We start from the raw sequence: 17921 nt of genomic DNA on the forward strand, positions 1-17921 counted from the left end.
CTTGTGGTGGAGACGTCTTTGTCTGAAAATAGTGGAGAAAAATCTCACAAAATATGTTTTTGGGGTCATAACTCGAGAACAAATATATAATAGGAAGACAAAAATGTATGACGTTCGATTGCCTGAAGGTCAAAGGTCAGCTTTACTGTGACATCACAATGTTCTGCACACACCTTATGGCCGTTACCTAACACCAGAGCTCAGCAGCAGGAGGGAGATGGTGTCCATATTTCCTGCAGTTTGACTCGTGGGCGGAGGCGATAGATACAGATTCATATTATCTCCAGAATGACGTGTCCTGAAAATCATTGAAAAATAACATGAATCAGTGGAGGAGCCAGTTTGCTGCTCTGAGCTGTTTCATCTCGTGTGTCTCGTGTTCTCAGGATAAAATAAGTGAATGAAAACCAGATGAATTAGTTCTTCAGGGTTTTATTGTTTTTACTTTGTCTCCATCATGACGTCAGTGTTGTTCTTACAGGAGGAGCAGGTCAAATCCCTTGAATCTCGATTCAGAGCCATCTCCACGGAGCTGTCTGAGCTGCGCTCCTATCCTCCCGACCGCAAGGTCAAAGGTCGCGAGCTGGAAGAGCATCGGCAGCGGGACGAGTATCTGGATTTTGAGGTGAGACATTAAGAGCTTCTCAAACTCCTTCTGAGCTTTCTGAGCATTTCTCCATCCTGACTTTCCTCCGCCTGTCTCTCTCTCTCTTACACCTTGACAGAAAACACGCTATGCGACCTACGTCATGCTGCTGCGAGCTAAGATCCGGAGCGGGGAGGAGGACCTGTCGGTGTTCGAGTCCCAGCTGCTGGAGGACAACGGGCTGCAGAGGGCCCACTCCAGCCCCACGCTGCAGGACAGCAGCCAGGCCAGCCAGGCCAGCCAGGCCAGCAGCACCCGGGACGGGGGCAACAGCAGCAGAGCCAGCGGCTGCAGCAGCAAAGTGCGAGCGGAGGGTCAGAGACACAGCTACCGACAGGCCGTCAAGAAGTGAGACAGGGGGGGGGGGGCGCCGGGAGCGGCACGGCGTGGCACTGCCAGCGGCAGGCTGTCTCCCTGCACAGGTTTTTATTTGAGATCCAGATGGGTTTGGAGCTCTGCTTGAAGGGGGAGCTGCAGTGAGGGTCTCCCCCCCGCTCTCCCCCGACCATGACGCCCTACACGGCACCCCGATCCTCTCACTGACAGAGGAGGTGCACATCCTGTGACTGGCGGGTGGCTGGGGAACACCAGCGAGGCTGCAGGAGGTGGGAGGACACAGACCTGCGGGGACGAGGTGTCTTTGAGAACCCCCGCTGGACGCGTCTGTCCCGTGCACTGAGACAAAGAGCGTGCACGCAGACTGAACCACCCAGGGACCGACAGCCAGCTTCCTCTCCCCCCTGCTGTTCTGTCAAGGCACCTCCCCGACCACCTCCTCCCTCCTTCTTTCTCTCCTTTCACTCAGTTCTGGGACCAAACACGTTTACACATTTTACAGCATCACACTCACGATGACTGATGGTTTGATTTCAGCTGAACTGCTGCGTTAGTCGACGGACAGAGCCATTACATTCCAGCTCCTTTCTTTCTGCCACCTCACCGCGGCGTGTGTTCACATTCCATACAGGAGACAGGGAGACGAGTCGAGCCTGAGGACGGTGAGGGACCCGTCATGAGGAGGTGCTGAGGCTGGAGCTGCAGCACTGAACCAATGAGATGCTGCCGCTCCCTGCAGCTCGTCCTCTTCTCTCTCGTCCTCCAGTCCGAGGCTCCAGCGTCAGTAGAAGTTCACCGGACTCCTGATGAACTGCATCTCATCAGCAGAGCTCTTTCCTTTGCTTGAACAGGCGATCTCTCTCTGGCTCTTGCTTCTGTCCCGTGACGTGTTTCTGTTTCTCTTTCTTCTTCTTCTTCTTCTTCTTGGCCGAATGTTGTTTTTCTCCAGTGATCCGCATGCCTGCATCCAGCACCGCTTCTTTTAGGCCTTTTACCGCGAAGCCGAGAGCGAGCCCAGTTCTCTCTGTTTGAGACGCCGGGGCCAACCTGCTAATCTGTGTCTGTACTTATAGCCTCTCATTTATAAACCCTGTTTGAACACTCACCAGGCAGAACCTGAATGTTCATGGTTTTCAGTATTTTTACAGGATTTTACAGTCGTTTGTCAATGTTGGACATGCTCCTCCTGTGTATGTCAAGTGTGTGATGAAATATGATATTGAAAAAAAAGGAAAATATGTTATCCATGCTCTTTGTAAACATTCAGGATGTGTTGTATATATAACGCACCCCCTGCTGTACGCTGATATCGTAGGATATATTTAAAATATATTCAACACACTATTGTGATTATTAGCTACACGCACACACACACACACACACACAGCTGACGTCCTGTGCGTCTGAAAGCACTACATGATAATCACGCCTTGTTTTCTCGTTGTTTCTTATTTCTTTGTACAAATCAGCACAACGTGAGTATTGTAGAATGTACCTGTCGGGGGTCAGAGGTCAGAGGTCAGAGGGTGTTTAGCTGAGTCGTGGGGGGGGGGGGGGGGGTGCATGGTGCGCTGTTACCTGAGGGCATGACTTTATGATCAGGGTCCATGCTTTTGTAAGCGATGCATGAAAAAGTTGACGTGTATAAAAAAAGAAGGAGAAGTGTGATGGTGAAGCTCCTCATTCTGGGGGCAGTGGGACAGACTGGTAACGTTCTGGTTTCTGTAGCCGTTCCCACCTCATAGCGTTATTATATCGATGTATCGCCATTTTCTACTCAGGCTTTTTCTTAAGATGACACCTTGAGCAGCTGCAGTGCCGGGGTCCCACCAGCAGGGAGCGCTGTCAACATCCAGTTTGGTTCTTTCAGCCATAATCGAAACCTGCTGCACCTGCAGTGAATATGCAGTGAGTCGCCCGCTCACCTGAGCACCAGGGGGACAGGGCTAAATCAGACAGGACCTGTTTGTACTACTATGGATGTCAAGTGTGTGTGCGTGTGTGTGTCTGTGTGTGTGCGTGTGTGTGTGTGTGTGTGTGCTGGACGTTCAGAGGTGCCTGTTTTAGAGGCTGTGGAATATTCCGGCCTAATCAGAGCATGAAGTGTCTTTTTCTCTCAGTCAAGATCCTGAAACTATTGTAAATTAATCAATCAATCAGAACGTTGATCTGCAAATAATGTTTGACGATTTCATTTATTGATTTCGTCAGTTTTAAAGCATAAACAAGGTAAATATTCCCCCCGATCAAGCTTCTTGTTTACGTACTTCTTTGTCTTGTGTCGTAGGAAAACAGTTCTCGTACGTGCCAATCATTTTTTTGCCTCAATGTTTTTATCTTTAAAATGCAGAAATGTCAAAGATGACATCATTATATTCCTCGTGTAAACAAAACAAATTGTCCAGTGCCCTAAAATATTCACTTTTATATGATTAACCGATCACCAAACTATTTCTGATTAACTTTTTGTGAGTAAAATGTGTCATCGCTGACTCATTGATCCATAATGAAAACGATCCACATCATCTCTTCCTCTGCTTCATATCTCTGTTATCTGACAGCTTAATAAAACTTTATGTGCATTTTGTTGCCACACTTAACATCCTGAACCTTTCCCCTCGGTTGCGTAACTAAACGTTACAGCTTGGTTTTTATAATTAGTCTATAAATCTGCTGTTTATGATTCAGCCAGACGGGACGATGAGTCACAGGCTGATTCAGTTACATTAGAGAAATACAAAGAATCCATCAAGATAAAAGAATCTCTCAGAATTAATCCTCACATTTGGAATCATTATATTCCAAATAACTGTCGCCCACTGGATTATACAGTGACCTGAGCATCTCCTCACTGTGAGAACAACTGAGATCAGCCGACACACAACATCTACACATTTTATTTTTGAATGTCCTTGTTTTTCTCTGAGTCACCTGCAAATTAATCTGCAGCTATTTCATCATATTAATCATCAGTGACAACATCAGCTGCTTGGAGCTTCAGACATGTGAAGATTGACACGTGACAGTGAATTAAAATCAACCTGGATTATGGCGACAAAGTTTTAAAGAGTTGATGATTTAACTGAAAATCAAGTTTGACCTTTTCAGGAAACACTTTGAATTTGTCTTTTCAATGTGTTTCTGTTTCTACTGGAATCCATAAATCAAATAACTCCTCATGGTGAAGGTCACCTGATTCCATCCATTGAGAGTATTTCAGGATCCACTCAGAACTGGTTCAGACTTGTAGCTGCTGTGGCTCCACACAGAAGGTCCGACGATATTCTGATGCCAAAAAGATATGAATAAATCAATAGGTGAAGCAAAAATAGCAAAAAAAAAACATTCTCCAGTGTTTGTGACGTCGGTTCAGTTTCTCTTCTTCTCGTCCTGGTTTTTTTTTGGTTGTAAAATGAAGATTTTGACGGATTGAGGAACAATAACTGTTTTGTTTTGTGCACAAAAATATGAGTTTCTATAGGGAGGTTTTTTTTGGGGCGGGGGGGGGGGGGGGGGCGCTGAATTGACATAATGAAGTACAACTACTGCAACATCGTACTCCTGTATTATGTGGTTTAAAGGAAGGTGATTCTTCAGAGCTTCCACCTTTGCAAAGTCTCCAAGGTCATCTCCTCTCCTCTCCTCCCTCTCCTCTCCTCTCCTCCCTTTCCTCCCTCTCCTCCCTCCTTCTCTCCTCTCCTCACTCTCCTCTCCTCTCCCCTCCCTCCTTCTCTCCTCTCCTCCCTCTGATCCCTCTCCTCTCCTCTCCTCCCTCTCCTCCCTCCTTCTCTCCTCTCCTCACTCTCCTCTCCTCTCCCCTCCCTCCTTCTCTCCTCTCCTCCCTCTGATCCCTCTCCTCTCCTCTCCTCACTCTCCTCCCTCTCCTCCCTCACTATCCTCTCCTCTCCCCTCCCTCTCCTCTTCTCTCCTCCCTCTCCTCACTCTCCTGTCCCCTCCCTCCTTCTCTCCTCTCCTCCCTCTCATCCCTCTCCTCTCCTCTCCCCTCCCTCCTTCTCTCCTCTCCTCTTCCCCCCTCCTTCTCTCCTCTCCTCCCTCTCATCCCTCTCCTCTCCTCTCCCCTCCCTCCTTCTCTCCTCTCCTCTTCCCCCCTCCTTCTCTCCTCTCCTCCCTCTCATCCCTCTCCTCTCCTTTCCCCTCCCTCCTTCTCTCCTCTCCTCTCCCCTCCCTCCTTCTCTCCTCTTCTCTTCCCCCCTCCTCTCCTCCTCTCCTCCCTCTCTCCTCTCTCCTTCTCTCTATCCGTTCTCACCCCTCACTTACATCAGCGAGCGGCTGCAGGATCACCATGGCACTGGTCCCCCCCCCCCCCCCTCCCCTGTCGCTCTACATCCAGAGCAGCAGATCACCTCTGTGGGGCCGGCAGCTCTCAGGCCCGACTGTCCTCACGTGCACCATCACAGCCTCATTTCTGAATGTGACATGTAAATAAAGCATGAGGTATTACGGCCTGCGTTCATTTCTATTATTGTTCGATTATTAAACGAGGGGGTAACACGTGTAGATGGAAGAGCGACATTTTGATTTTCATGTCCGTGAGCTCATCTTTGATTTGAGGCTGTTATTCATGTGCCTGAAGGAGCTGGATGTTTTTACTGCTGTCGTACGCTGTCGTGTTTTTAGAGAATCAGCTCAAATCTCTTTTCCATGTAAAGGTCGTTGGTTCTGATCCAGCTCAGTGGTGATGAGGCGATGGTTCGTTTTCTGCTTGAACACAGTGAGCTACACGTGTCGCTGCCTTGCTCAAGGTCACAGAGGAAGGGTTGTTTGTGAGCCTCTCATCTCGGGAGGAAGAGAAGATACAAATAAAAGTGTTTTGGAAGGTTTTACTGTGTCTGTGTGGAGTTTATGAGATTATTTATCAGATGGAATTCTTGGTTTTCATTTTTTGATGAGTAAATAAATGAAAATTAAGATTTTCTTTGTCAAGAATCAAATTTAACTGAATATCTTTGCACCTTTTACTGATGATGTTTCCCTTCAGTTCATCTGATGAGAGAAATAACATCGTTCATCAGCAGATGATGGAAATATTATAGATTATTAACCTTTTGATTAAAATCCTAATAAAGTAACATAACAAATATTTATTGGTATTGTATTTAAATTGTTATATTTGTTTATTGATAAAATCATAACTTGTATTAATAACAAGATAAATCAGGAGACAACTTAAAGTGAGGTTTCGTTGTGTTGTGCTGCCTCGACCCACGTTGGGTTAGTTATAGGTTTGGTTCGATTAGTTAATGGTTAAGTTAGTTATCGATAGTTAGTTATAAGTCAGGATAGTTAAACATTAGGGCTAGGGTAGTTATAGGTAAGGTTAGTTTAGTTATAGGTTAGGTTGTGTTGCCATTCTTTATGTTATATTGTGTTGTGTTATGTTGTGTTATGTTATGTTATGTTGTGTTGTGTTGTGTTATGTTATGTTGTGTTGTGTTAAACTTTAAGTGAACACTACACAGTGTGTAGTTGTTGATCGCAGCTCGGAGCAGGCACAGCCGGGGATTCTGATGACGTCACATAGGAAAGCACACACACACGCACACGTACACAGACGGCGCAGCGCTGAAAACAACAAGATACACACACGCGCACGCGCACATACACACGCACACACACACAGTGACACACATAGGCAGACACACACACACGCACACACACAGAGACAGAGGCTCATGACAGCGTCGCAGAAAGTCACAGTGAGTGTGAAACTATCCTAATGAACCTGTGTTCACTTGTGTTAACGTGTAGTTGTGTTGTGAACGTGTGTAGAACGTGTTGTGTCAGAAACATCAGGTGATCTTCGCACTGACGTTTCCTGGAGCTGGTGAAGACATCGACGGGACCCGGCTATTTCCTGGTCTGTTAGCTAAACAGTAGCTGCTCGGCAGCTAGCCAGTGGAGCTAACGCTAGGAATAGCTTTGTGTGTTTTTGTATAACCCGATGAATGTGTACATGTGCTTTGTGTTAGAATACATATAATATACATGTAATTGTTTATAACGTGAGTCTGACAGCGTGACTCTGTCAGCATCGAAAGTAAACTGGCATTAGCCTGCGTCTCGTTCCAGGACATAGCCTCGTCCCGGCGCCTGATAGCTTCTCTCAGGTAGAAGGAACATTTCAAAGCGACTTGAATGTTCATCTCCAAACATCTCGTGAAGAACATGTTATGAATATTAAATAAAGCTGCAGAGAATTCTCGTTCAATGTTTGATGATCAATCCACCATCGTCTCTGCTCCTTCACCTTCACCTCATCTTCACATGTTGTCTCAAACAATCCTGATGTACATTCAGTTTATCATCGTGTGTGTGTGAGCATTTAAAGACTCACACCTACAAACTGTTAATATTCAGTGTTCCATCTTTGAACCCGACTAATCTCTGAGGTGTTGCAGGTGTAGTCGCAGCCATGGAGAAACCTCCCTTCAGGCAGAACCAGAGCTGTGGAGACTGGGAGCTGAAGGAGAGGCTGGGAATGGGAGGCTTTGCCCATGTCTACCTGTACCAGCATCACGTGAGTGGAACCAGTTCACCTCCCGATAAAACACACAACTTAAGGTCCAAAGTGGAGACACAACTAACCACTGATTGTTGTACGTGCAACAGTTTGAACTTCTTAATTAAGAGCTCTCCTAAAAAAGAAGTTTGGGACTGACTTGTTTCTGGAGTTTGTGTTTGACGTGTGAAGAAGCAGCAGGAGATGGTCTGGGATCAGCCTCGTTCACAACAGGAACATGTGGGGAACATGTGTGTGTCCTTGTTACATGGGTTAGGTTTCACTTTCCATCCTGACAGATTTGTATTCTTTCAGTTTTGCGTCCGGCACTTATTAGAAACCTCGTCAACACGCCCAGTCGCTAACTGGGAGGTTTCCAGACCTTCTCCTTGTGTCCTCTCCATGTGGACTCACTCTGGACCGGCAGGAAAGGTCTGAGGCTCGGACGTTTCCCTTCTCACACGCAGCTCCTCCAGAGCATTTCAGGAACATACCCAGACTCCAGTTCACCTCTGAAAGCAGCAGTTCACTTTTCACCAGCCCTGTGGCAACGGTTCAGCAGGAGGGTGGAGACATTCTTTGGGGTTGTGTGGCACAAGGAAGAAGGGATTCAACAGATTCAGCTGGCAGATCTGGTTCAGTGAGTCGGGAAAGTTAAAGTGAAAGATGCTGGGATCCTTCACAGGCCGAGCAGGGACCTCCACGGTCTCTCTGAGCTTTTCACTGGAAACCTTTGGGCAGCTCATGATCTCAGGAAGAGTCTTAGTTGTCATAAAGATTGGTTTCAAGCTGTTCAAGAATTCCACTTTAGTTTAAGTCTTTTATTTTGTTTGCTGCAGTTGTTGAATTGTCATTTATTTTACATGTAATAAATCAAGTGAGTGACTATAAGAATTCTGCAAAACTACACAAACTGTGATTTTTGGGTTGATTTGAATGTATTTGTATCTTAATTGAATTTCTTTTGCTTGTTCTGTAGGAGACGAATGAAAAGCTGGCTGTGAAGATGTGTCGTCTGGAGCTCACAGCGCGGAACAAGGACCGATGGAGCCGAGAAATCCAGATCATGAAGAAGTTCGTCCTTATTTTCATCTACTTCCTGTCTGATACATTGATGATCAGAATCAGAATCAGAATCAGAATTCTTTTTATTGCCTTGTATATTTTCACATACAGGAAATTGCCTTGGTGTGGTTGGTGCACTTTACAAACAACAATATAAAAACAACAATATAGAGCAATATAAACATCAATATAAAAAACAACAATATCGAAAAAATATGATGATAAATGATGATGATGATGATGCACCTGCACAGATGTTCTTTGGACAGTGCAGATGTCGCCTAAGATTATTAAACTCTGTCTCTCTCTCAGATTGAATAACATAAACGTTGTGACGGCCCGAGAAGTCCCAGAGGAGATGAGGCACATCGCCCTGAACGATCTGCCGCTGCTGGCCATGGAGTACTGCTCCCGAGGAGACCTGAGGAGGGTGAGATACTTCTATTCATGATGTTCACATGAGGTCACTGAAGTGTTTACTGGTCATTTTCATAAAGATCTGTGTCCACACTGAGACACCTGAACTACAGATAAGACGAGTGTGATGGACCAGACTGGGGATCAGTTTAGTTTGAATATCGTGTTGAGTTCACATTTGTCTTTATCACAGATCTGATAATGTAAATAAATATGCATCGTGTTAAAGTGTGTAATAACTTCATGAGTCTGCTTCCTGTAAGGTTGTGTCACCACTTGTTTTACTGCTGTGTGACTTAAACACCTTTATCTTCGTCTCAGGTTCTGAGCAAACCTGAGAACTGCTGCGGTTTGAAAGAGAGTGAAGTTCTGTCCTTACTCAACGATGTTGGTACGAACGTTTATTGTCTTTTGTTCACCTCGTTCGTTCAGTTGTTTCTTTCAGAGTCGTTCATTTTAATCTCTCACTCCTGCTCCAGGAGCTGGTATCCAGTATCTGCATGAAAACAAGATCATCCACCGGGATCTTAAACCTGAGAACATTGTGCTGCAGGACATCAACGGAAAGGTAACCTGCCATGTTTTGATCTTCTGCCTCCTCTGGTTGACTTTACACCTTCAATCAGATTATCTCACTTTTACTTTTCTTCTTCTGCTTCAGCTGGTTCACAAAATCATTGACCTGGGCTACGCCAAAGACCTGGACCAGGGGAGTCTGTGCACCTCCTTCGTCGGCACGCTGCAGTACCTGGTGAGAGCTCCGACAAACAGAGGCTCCTATCTTCATGTATCAATGTCTTAGTCTAATTAAGAGTTTAAATCTTTTAATCCTCTTCCTGTTTTTACTAATAATGAAATGTAGAGATACTACAGTTAAAACATGTACAGGATAAACAGTAGAAAATGGTTTTATCCAAACTCTGGATTATCTCCCCTTAAACTATGAATGTGTCAGAGCAGAGACTCTCCTGCTGAAGTTCTGGTTTGTGAAACTCCGGAGAACGTCTGGACCCGAGCGTGCAGACGTTCTCCAGAGTTCATGTGTGAAACTGGCTGTGATGAAATGAAGCACTTGTTCCCTGCAGGCACCGGAGCTGTTTGAGAACAAGCCCTACACCGTCACTGTGGACTACTGGAGCTTCGGCACCATGATATTCGAGTGCAGTTGTGGTTTCCGTCCTTTCTTGCACAACCTTCAACCTGTGCAGTGGTGAGTTGATGTGAAAAACAAAACATTATGTCATTAGTGAGTTGTTTGAGCAACAGGGGAGGTTGGTCAGTTCGGTCTGTTAATCAACACAGACGGTCGGTTGTAGCTGCAGCTCATGGAGGCTGTGACAGTCATTTAGAAGTTAAAGTATCTGATTGCTACGGTTTATGTTCCAGATCAAACTCTTGAACGTGAACTCACTCTTGTAGACTCATTATTTCTAATGTCCACACATCTGCTCCAGAAACATCACGTTTCTAAGTTTTCTTAAGAACCAGAGTAAAGCAGTGAAAGTTGTCTGTACATTCAAACATCACAAACATGGACTGCAACATAACATAAGATTCACAATAATGTAAATTCAAGACATTTCACACATTTTATTCGGTTGGAATAAACTTTAGCTTGACAACAGGATTTCTATTGATGGTCAAACTGCTCGCTGATAGATTCTTCTGTAGATCGATTTCACGATGAGTGATTTCTGCTCTACTCGTCTCTTTTCATTCACAGGGCGACCAAAGTGCGGAACAAAGGTCCTAAAGACATCATGGCGGTGGAAGACGTGAGCGGAGAAGTCCGATTCTCCACTCACCTCCCCTACCCCAACAACCTGAGCAGGTTGGAACACTGTGACTGTTACGATCCCTCAGAGGAAAGAGGTGTCTGCTGTTTGCTGCTCCTCTCTCTCCTGGTACACGTCATTAATCTGCTGTCTCACAGGACCATGTTGGAGCCGATGGAGTCTCTGCTCCAGCTGATGTTGAAGTGGGATCCTCTCCACAGAGGAGGCAAAGTGAATCCCGACACCAAGAAACCCATGTGCTTCGAAGTTCTGGAGCAGATACTGAGCACCAAGGTGAGTTTTCACAGACTTGAGTCAGTGGTGCCCTGGATCTGAAGTCCTTCTAGTTTGAGAATGTAAATGCTCGGCTCATCTTTCCTCTCCCTGTCTGTCCCCTCAGGTCGTCCACATCCTGAACATGACCACCGCTCAGGTCCACTCTTTCCAGCTGACTCCAGACGAGTCACTCCACAGCCTGCAGAAACGCATCGAGGCCGAGACCAAGATCGAGGTGGTGAACCAGGAGCTGCTGCAGGAGACGGGCGTGTCACTGGACCCCAGGAAGCCGGCGGCGCAGTGCGTCCTGGATGGAGTGGTGGGTTGAAGAATGATCACTTTGAAACCCACTGACACTGTCTCCAGATTTATTCAGAGATGTTCTGATACTAGTGGAAATGTCTGTTATACACAACAAGTCTGCAGTTGCAAAATCTGTTCTAGCTCGGTTAAGAAGAAGTGATTTCTGGTTGTGTAGCGTTCACATTGACATATTTCACACTGGAAAGTCCCACAAGTCAAAAGGCAACGTGAACCACATGCAAGACCTCAGTTTCATCAGGTTGTAGTTGTAACCCTGCGTTGGTTCAGAGGTTTCCTGGTTCAGTTTACAGCTTCAGTTCTCTGAGAATCTAACTGGAGTCAAACCACTGGAATCAAACCCTCGTTAAGAAATGACCAGTGTGTATGGGAAATGTCAAGAAACGGTATAAACATGTAATAATTAAAAGTTAGTCTGGAGCCGTGATCAGAAAAAATAGGATCCAACCATCTCGAGCTCTAATAGAGTAAAAAGTATAAAGTTCTTCAGAAGTTCTTCTCTCCCTCTGGAGCATTTACGAGCTCTTTAAGTGACTTGTCTCAGGGCTTTAGAACAGGAAGCAGGAGAAGCTGCGTGTGCACTTCTTATGATTCACACTGGCTGCGTGTGCGCTGAGGGACTTCAGGGAGCCACTGGGTAATGAGGTGTTTGCAGTAACTGATGATCTCCTGCTCTGCTGTGTAGAGAGGCTGGGACAGCTACATCGTCTACCTGTTCGACAAGAGCATCACCAAGTACTCCGGGCCCCTCAGTGCCAGACAGCTGCCCGACAAAGTCAGCACCATCGGTGAGTGTGTGGTTCAGTTCTAAGTGGGGAAACCTCAGACTTTGCTTCTTTAACTTGTTACAAAAACCTTCATAACGAACCAGAGGAAAGAAACAGATCAACGTTCTTACTTTGGTTTGAACCTTCTCAGTTCAAGAGGCCAAGACGCAGCTGCCCCTGGCGGCGCTGAAGAAGGTTTGGGGAGAAGCCGTGAGCTACATCTGTGGCCTGAAGGACGACTACAGCCGACTCTTTCAAGGACAGAGGGCGGCAATGTGAGTCACATGACCGACAGAGCTCTTCATTTAGCTTATTGGTTTTTCTCAGATGTTCCTCCGTGTTTTTAAAATGACCTGTTTTACATTAATAACTGTCGGCTTGAAGAAAGATTTCTGTTTCTGTTGTTCCCTGAATCCCAGAAACAGAAATAACAGAACATATCATCATACAAATACCTACACTGTTAACTGTCTCCTCCTCCTCCTCCTCCTCCTCCTCCTCCTCCTCCTCCTCCTCCCTCCAGGCTGAGCCTCCTGCGCTACAACACCAACCTGACCCGCTGTAAGAACAGCATGTTCGGCTTCTCTCAGCAGCTGAAAGCCAAGTTAGATTTCTTCAAGAGCAGCATCCAGTACGACCTGGAGAAATACAGCGATCAGATGCACTACGGCATATGTGAGTGTTGACTGGCAGCTTTGCTTTTACTCTGAGTTCAGGTTCAGGATGTTCTTACTGTGAGCGGGACCTTTCTTGATCTGATGATTTGTCCTGTGTTCGTCTCGAAGCCTCTGAGAAGATGCTGAAGGCCTGGCAGGAGAACGAGGAGAGAGCTGCTGCCTTTGCACAGGTGATGAAAGCTGACTAAACACAACACGCGTGTGTAGAGCATTCAAATGGTCCTCTGGTGTTTTCTCAGTGCAAAGCCTGACAGTGACCACCTGTTCCTGTTTCTGTCCTGCAGGTGGCAGAGGTGAGCCACTTGGATGATGAGATCATGGCTCTGCACTCGGAGATCGTGGAACTTCAGAGGAGCCCGTACGCCCGACGCCAAGGAGACAAGATGGAGCAGCTGTGAGTGTTAATGGAGTCTGTTGAACCAGATTTGTCATTCAGGTTAAAAATAACCTTTTTTCAAGGAATTTTGAGCACATGAGAAAACGTCCAGCTCTAAAACAGCCTCTTCTTTTTTACTCTGGATCGTTCACGCTTTCCTCGAGGTTGTTGGTCCTGGAGCGGTTGTTGTTTGCTTCTCTTGTGTTGTCATGTATGTGTAGAAGCTGATTACAGAACAGAAACAACTGTGTTTAGCTCTTATAAGATGAGCTGAAGTGACTGTGACTGTTTGTTGTGATGTAACTTCCTGTGTTGGTGCGTTTTGCAAACACTGAATCTTTGAGAACTTCACAATACACAGATAAATAATCCCTCATGAGGTTTCTTTAATTATGATGTCAGAGCTTTAGAATCTGTTTTTCACAATTTTAAATATTTTTCTATTTCAGAGAGGAAAAGGCAATCGAGCTCTATAAGCAGCTGAAGATGAAGTGTAAAAGTAAGAAACACACATTTTTAAATCAACTTTACTTGTGTTCACAAAGTTAAAAAAGAGGATTTGATGCATTTCTGAAAGTGGAGTGTGTGTTCATTGTGTTATCTGATTCTTGTGTCTCAGTTTCTGAGACGGACGTGAGCAGCGACAGCTCTGAGATGGTGAAGGCCATTATTCAAACCGTTCAGAACCAAGACAAGGTCCTGAAAGATCTGTACACGCACCTCAGGTACAATCCAAGTTTCTGAATTATCTCCTGGAAATACGAGCTGTAGAATTACTCTAATGTTCAGTGTACACGTGATTGTGAGTCTGTTTTCACCAGTGTTTATTAATAATGTGTCGTCTGATATGAAAACACCACAAAGAGCCACTGTTCTATTTTAATGTTTGCTGTGTCCTCTCAACAGAAAGATCCTGATCAGCAAACAGAAGATCATCGACTTGTTTCCACGGATTGAGAAAACGCTGGAGAGCATCAAGGACGCGGACAACACCGTGATGCAGATGCAGATAAAGAGACAAAGAGAGTTCTGGCATTTACTGAAGATCGCATGTGTAAGTGCTCACTTCTGATATCATGGCTTTATTCCTGGAACAGCATGACAGGACACATCACGTGTCCAGGTTCTGTCCAAATGTTGGTTTGCACGTCCGTCTCATTCTCATGAGTGTGTCTCTCAGGAACTTGAGGGAACTTCCTCTCATTTGGAATCAAGGAGGAAGTTTGGTGGTCAAATAGTCACTGTGAACTCTCTCTCTCTCCTCCAGGCCCAGAACTCATCCCGGAGCTCGATAGCAGCCAGTCCCGAGTCGTCCAACCTGATGCAGGTGTCTCCCTGGTCCCAGTCGGCTCAACCAGTCAGCTCCCCCCATCCTCTGACCTCCCTGCCCGGGCCCAACGACAGGTAACACATCACACTGAGGGATCTCTGAGTTTCACCTCAGGCTGTGGAGCGATGTTCATGTTCAACACAAACATTTGACTTCATAACAGACAGAGACACTCACACAAAGCACACGTCTCTTTAAAATGGGTCAGATCCAGAACTCGCTGCTCGTGTGATGGGAGCTCTGGTGTGATCCTCTCTAACAGACTTTGTGTTTCTTGTCAGTGACGCAGCTCCTCGTCTGCTGCAGGAGAACCAGAAGTACCTCAGTCAGCTGACCAGCCTGATGCAGGAGGCGGCCGACGAACAGGCCAACAGCATAGTGGTGAGTCCCCTGCTTCTTAAAGCCTGCGTCTGGGTTTAAATATTAGTCAGTGTGGTAGAAAGAAGGTTTCATATTAAGGTTAATATTAACATATTTAAAAAGGGACAAAATTTGAACCTAACTTGATATTTGCAAATAAGTAATAATGTCAGTTGCTGCTGTTAACAAAGTGGTTTTCCTCTTTAAAGGACCAAGACTGGAGCTGGACAAAATATGAAACCTTAACCACAAAATTAAAAAAGCAAAATGCGTAAAAGAGCTGTGGTCGTCCTCCCTCCCTGCTCCGAGTAACACTAAGGACTGTGAGCTGTGAACGCAGCACAGCGGCTACACAACGGCAACACAACGTTGTGCAGTTGTACATGGACTCGGGATACTCTCTTTAAAAAAAACCGTTCTCTTTACCTTTAAAAAAAAAAAAAAAAAAAGAGTTCACACCTGCTGGTGTCTGTCCACTGCCATCATGTCTCATGGTGGAAACGTTCAGATCCATCAATATTCTTGTTTCTCTACAAGTAAACAAATGAAGCCGTGTCCCTCTGCCCCCCCCCCCCCCATTTACCTTTAGCTGCACACAATTTATCACAACTCATGAAAACCAATGATGTTCATTTATACTGTTAATTGCAAAAAATCGAGCAAACTGTAGCAGCAGATTCGAGGGTTTGAGGCGGATTCGTGTCACATGGGAGGAAACAGGCAGAAACATGAGAAGTGACTCGGCCTCGTAAAACAAGGGGAAGACGGGAAGTGGTCGCGGGGGGGGTGGTGGAGGAGGAAATTACAATCAAGCAGCAAACAGCACTTTGATACTCCCATGTATCCTCTGTGTAAAGAGACCAAACGTTCCAGGATCCCAGTCCCCACGACACGGGAGCTGTGATTCTCAATTTCATATCATTTCCTACAAACATTCAGACGTTCAGATTCTGTGCACACGTTGTTTCTCAATCGGGTTCTGTTTGAATAGAGTGTAATAGATCCCCGGCTCGTGTCAGGATATATGTGACAGACGTGGCGGGCCATCATGTTCATACTTTGTCTATAATGTACATCGATCTTTTTAAACACGAGCTCCGACTCTTGTTCATATGCACATTTTATTTCACTGGAGAGTTGAAGCTGCGTTCACGTCATATGAAGCCAAACTGGAAGATTTGTGGTTTCACTTTCTCCAGTGTCTGGATTCAAACATGATACAATAATAAATATAACAAATCATTGAATATTACAGTCGCTTTTCTAATCTGAGAATTTTCTTTAATCAGATTTGATGATAAACTGAATATTTTGACCTTTTCGACCGAGGTTCAAACAAAAGAAACATTTGTTTGATTAAAAATCTGCTTTTTTGTTCACGAACACTTAAAAATTTGGTTAAATATTCATGATTTAATGAGCACAATTATCTCCAGCTTATAATTTTCAATAGTTAAGCTCTTGAACCTGCTCGGTGTGGATTGTGTTGGATCAAATCAACCTGTGGTAAATTGTAAAAGACGTTTCTAAAGTAATTAAGTTAATTGCAGCTACAGAATTCTCACATCTGTCATTTTTAATAAACTGTAAATATGACGTGAACGCAGCCTTTTGTCATGAGGACGTGAGACGACCTGGTTTCCTCTCAAATAAAATAACTGTAGCACGGTCGAGGTCTTCAGCCGCTGTGGGTCGGTCCCGTGGGGCCAGAGAGGAACCGACCTCTGACTTGTATTTATGAAGTTGAAGTGCAATGGAGAAAAGATATTTTTTATATTTAAGTAACTTGATTTGTTGGTTTTCTTTTCGATTGGAGTATTTGTTTCAACTTGTCTCTGAATGTTTACTTTTTAGAAATGTCGGTGTGTAAAGATCAAATGTTTGCCTGGTGATGAAATAAAACGACTTTGGCATGAAGTGGTTGTGTTGTGTTGTGTTGTGTTGTGTTGTCTTTACTGTCGTTCAGGTGACGACTCAGCAACAGAAAGTAAAAGGTTATTATAATAATTATAACTTTATTTGAATAGCACTTATCTAAACAAGGTTACAAAGGGATTATGTAGACATTGAAAACTTTAAACTGAACCTAAACTTTATAAAAACTGTAAATACAAAGAAAAAATACAACTACAAATATAACATTTGAATTCAGAAAGTAAACATTATTGCGTAAAATGTAAACAAATACACATCTTTGTTGATCATTACACACAAATCTAAAAAGATGTCCTGACGTCTTCTGTTTCGTGACATCGTGCCTTCACTCCCACTCCCAAAGTCATGTGACCCTCACAGATTAAAGCTATATCTTCTTGTGTCCCACACTCACACGCATTGACCTCAAGAGTCTGAAGCTGTATCAGAAAACAAGATCTTTGTCTGTGTTGCTCCTACAAGGATCTTGATGTGATCCCCTCAGATTTACCCTGAGACCACAGGGGACGTGGGATCTGCTGCTGGATCAGTTTCACATTTCTCAAATTAAAAGCAGGAGAGGAGCAGCTTTCTGTGGCTGAAATGAAAAAGTCCACAAACGTAAAACCTGACTTGCTTTCCTGTGTCAAATGAGGTTTGAATCCTCAGCCGTGACTGAACATGAGACTTTTCTGTCTTTGTCTGAAATGTGAACAACTTTGGAGGAAACTTGAGAAGCTGCAGCTGCACAAGTTCCTGCTGTGAAAAGGAGAAGCTGGAAACAATCGAGAGAGTTTGACTGGTCGTGTGTTTCTCTGAAGCTCGATGAATAATCATGAGTCACTGAGTAGATTGATCTGGTCTTCCTTCCCTCTCTTGACCAGGCGTGTCCTCAGGTTCAGCCGAGGACTCGTCTGTCTGACCACACGCTTCAGGACATGAAACGTGTTGCATGAGTTTTGGATTCATCTCTAAACCTCTGGCACGTCCACGTCTTCAAAACTAATAAAGTGGTCGTCAGAGACATTCAGCTGCTTTCACATCATGAATCAGAAAGACAAAGATCTTCTCTCACTCTGGGATGTTTTGTTCTCGTGGATTATTCTCTAAGCAGAAGTGCACCGCTTGCTGCTTTTGAGGG

The 17921-nt window shown here is 45.0% G+C and overlaps 2 protein-coding genes and 1 long non-coding RNA gene across 3 annotated transcripts; 2 read left to right on the plus strand and 1 right to left on the minus strand.

The window, feature by feature from the left end:
* Nucleotides 1-481: 481 nt before the first annotated feature.
* LOC128427382 (PH and SEC7 domain-containing protein 1) lies at nt 482-998 on the plus strand (the record flags this gene model as incomplete). Its single annotated transcript, XM_053414485.1, is given in 2 exon segments — nt 482-625; nt 726-998. Coding segments are annotated over 2 exon segments (417 nt in total), but the record flags the coding sequence as incomplete, so codon positions are not given.
* Nucleotides 999-6531: 5533 nt separating this feature from the next.
* LOC128427368 (inhibitor of nuclear factor kappa-B kinase subunit alpha) lies at nt 6532-16783 on the plus strand. Its single transcript, XM_053414472.1, has 22 exons — nt 6532-6699; nt 7402-7520; nt 8482-8576; nt 8880-8997; nt 9306-9375; nt 9464-9552; nt 9646-9735; nt 10070-10194; nt 10708-10815; nt 10918-11053; nt 11160-11354; nt 12042-12144; nt 12275-12398; nt 12647-12798; nt 12909-12970; nt 13085-13194; nt 13626-13675; nt 13796-13901; nt 14083-14230; nt 14444-14580; nt 14788-14887; nt 15076-16783. Exons 2-22 carry the CDS (start codon nt 7416-7418, stop codon nt 15139-15141), a joined length of 2289 nt encoding a protein of 762 aa, XP_053270447.1. The 5' UTR covers nt 6532-6699; nt 7402-7415; the 3' UTR covers nt 15142-16783.
* Nucleotides 10551-13403, minus strand: LOC128427387 (uncharacterized). Its single transcript, XR_008333332.1, has 2 exons — nt 13315-13403; nt 10551-13211 (listed from the first exon to the last, which is right to left on the minus strand). It is a non-coding gene; the product is annotated as an uncharacterized LOC128427387 (long non-coding RNA).
* Nucleotides 16784-17921: the final 1138 nt, after the last annotated feature.

Source organism: Pleuronectes platessa, chromosome 21 (assembly GCF_947347685.1).
Source record: "Pleuronectes platessa chromosome 21, fPlePla1.1, whole genome shotgun sequence".
NCBI classification, from domain to species: Eukaryota; Metazoa; Chordata; class Actinopteri; order Pleuronectiformes; family Pleuronectidae; genus Pleuronectes; species Pleuronectes platessa.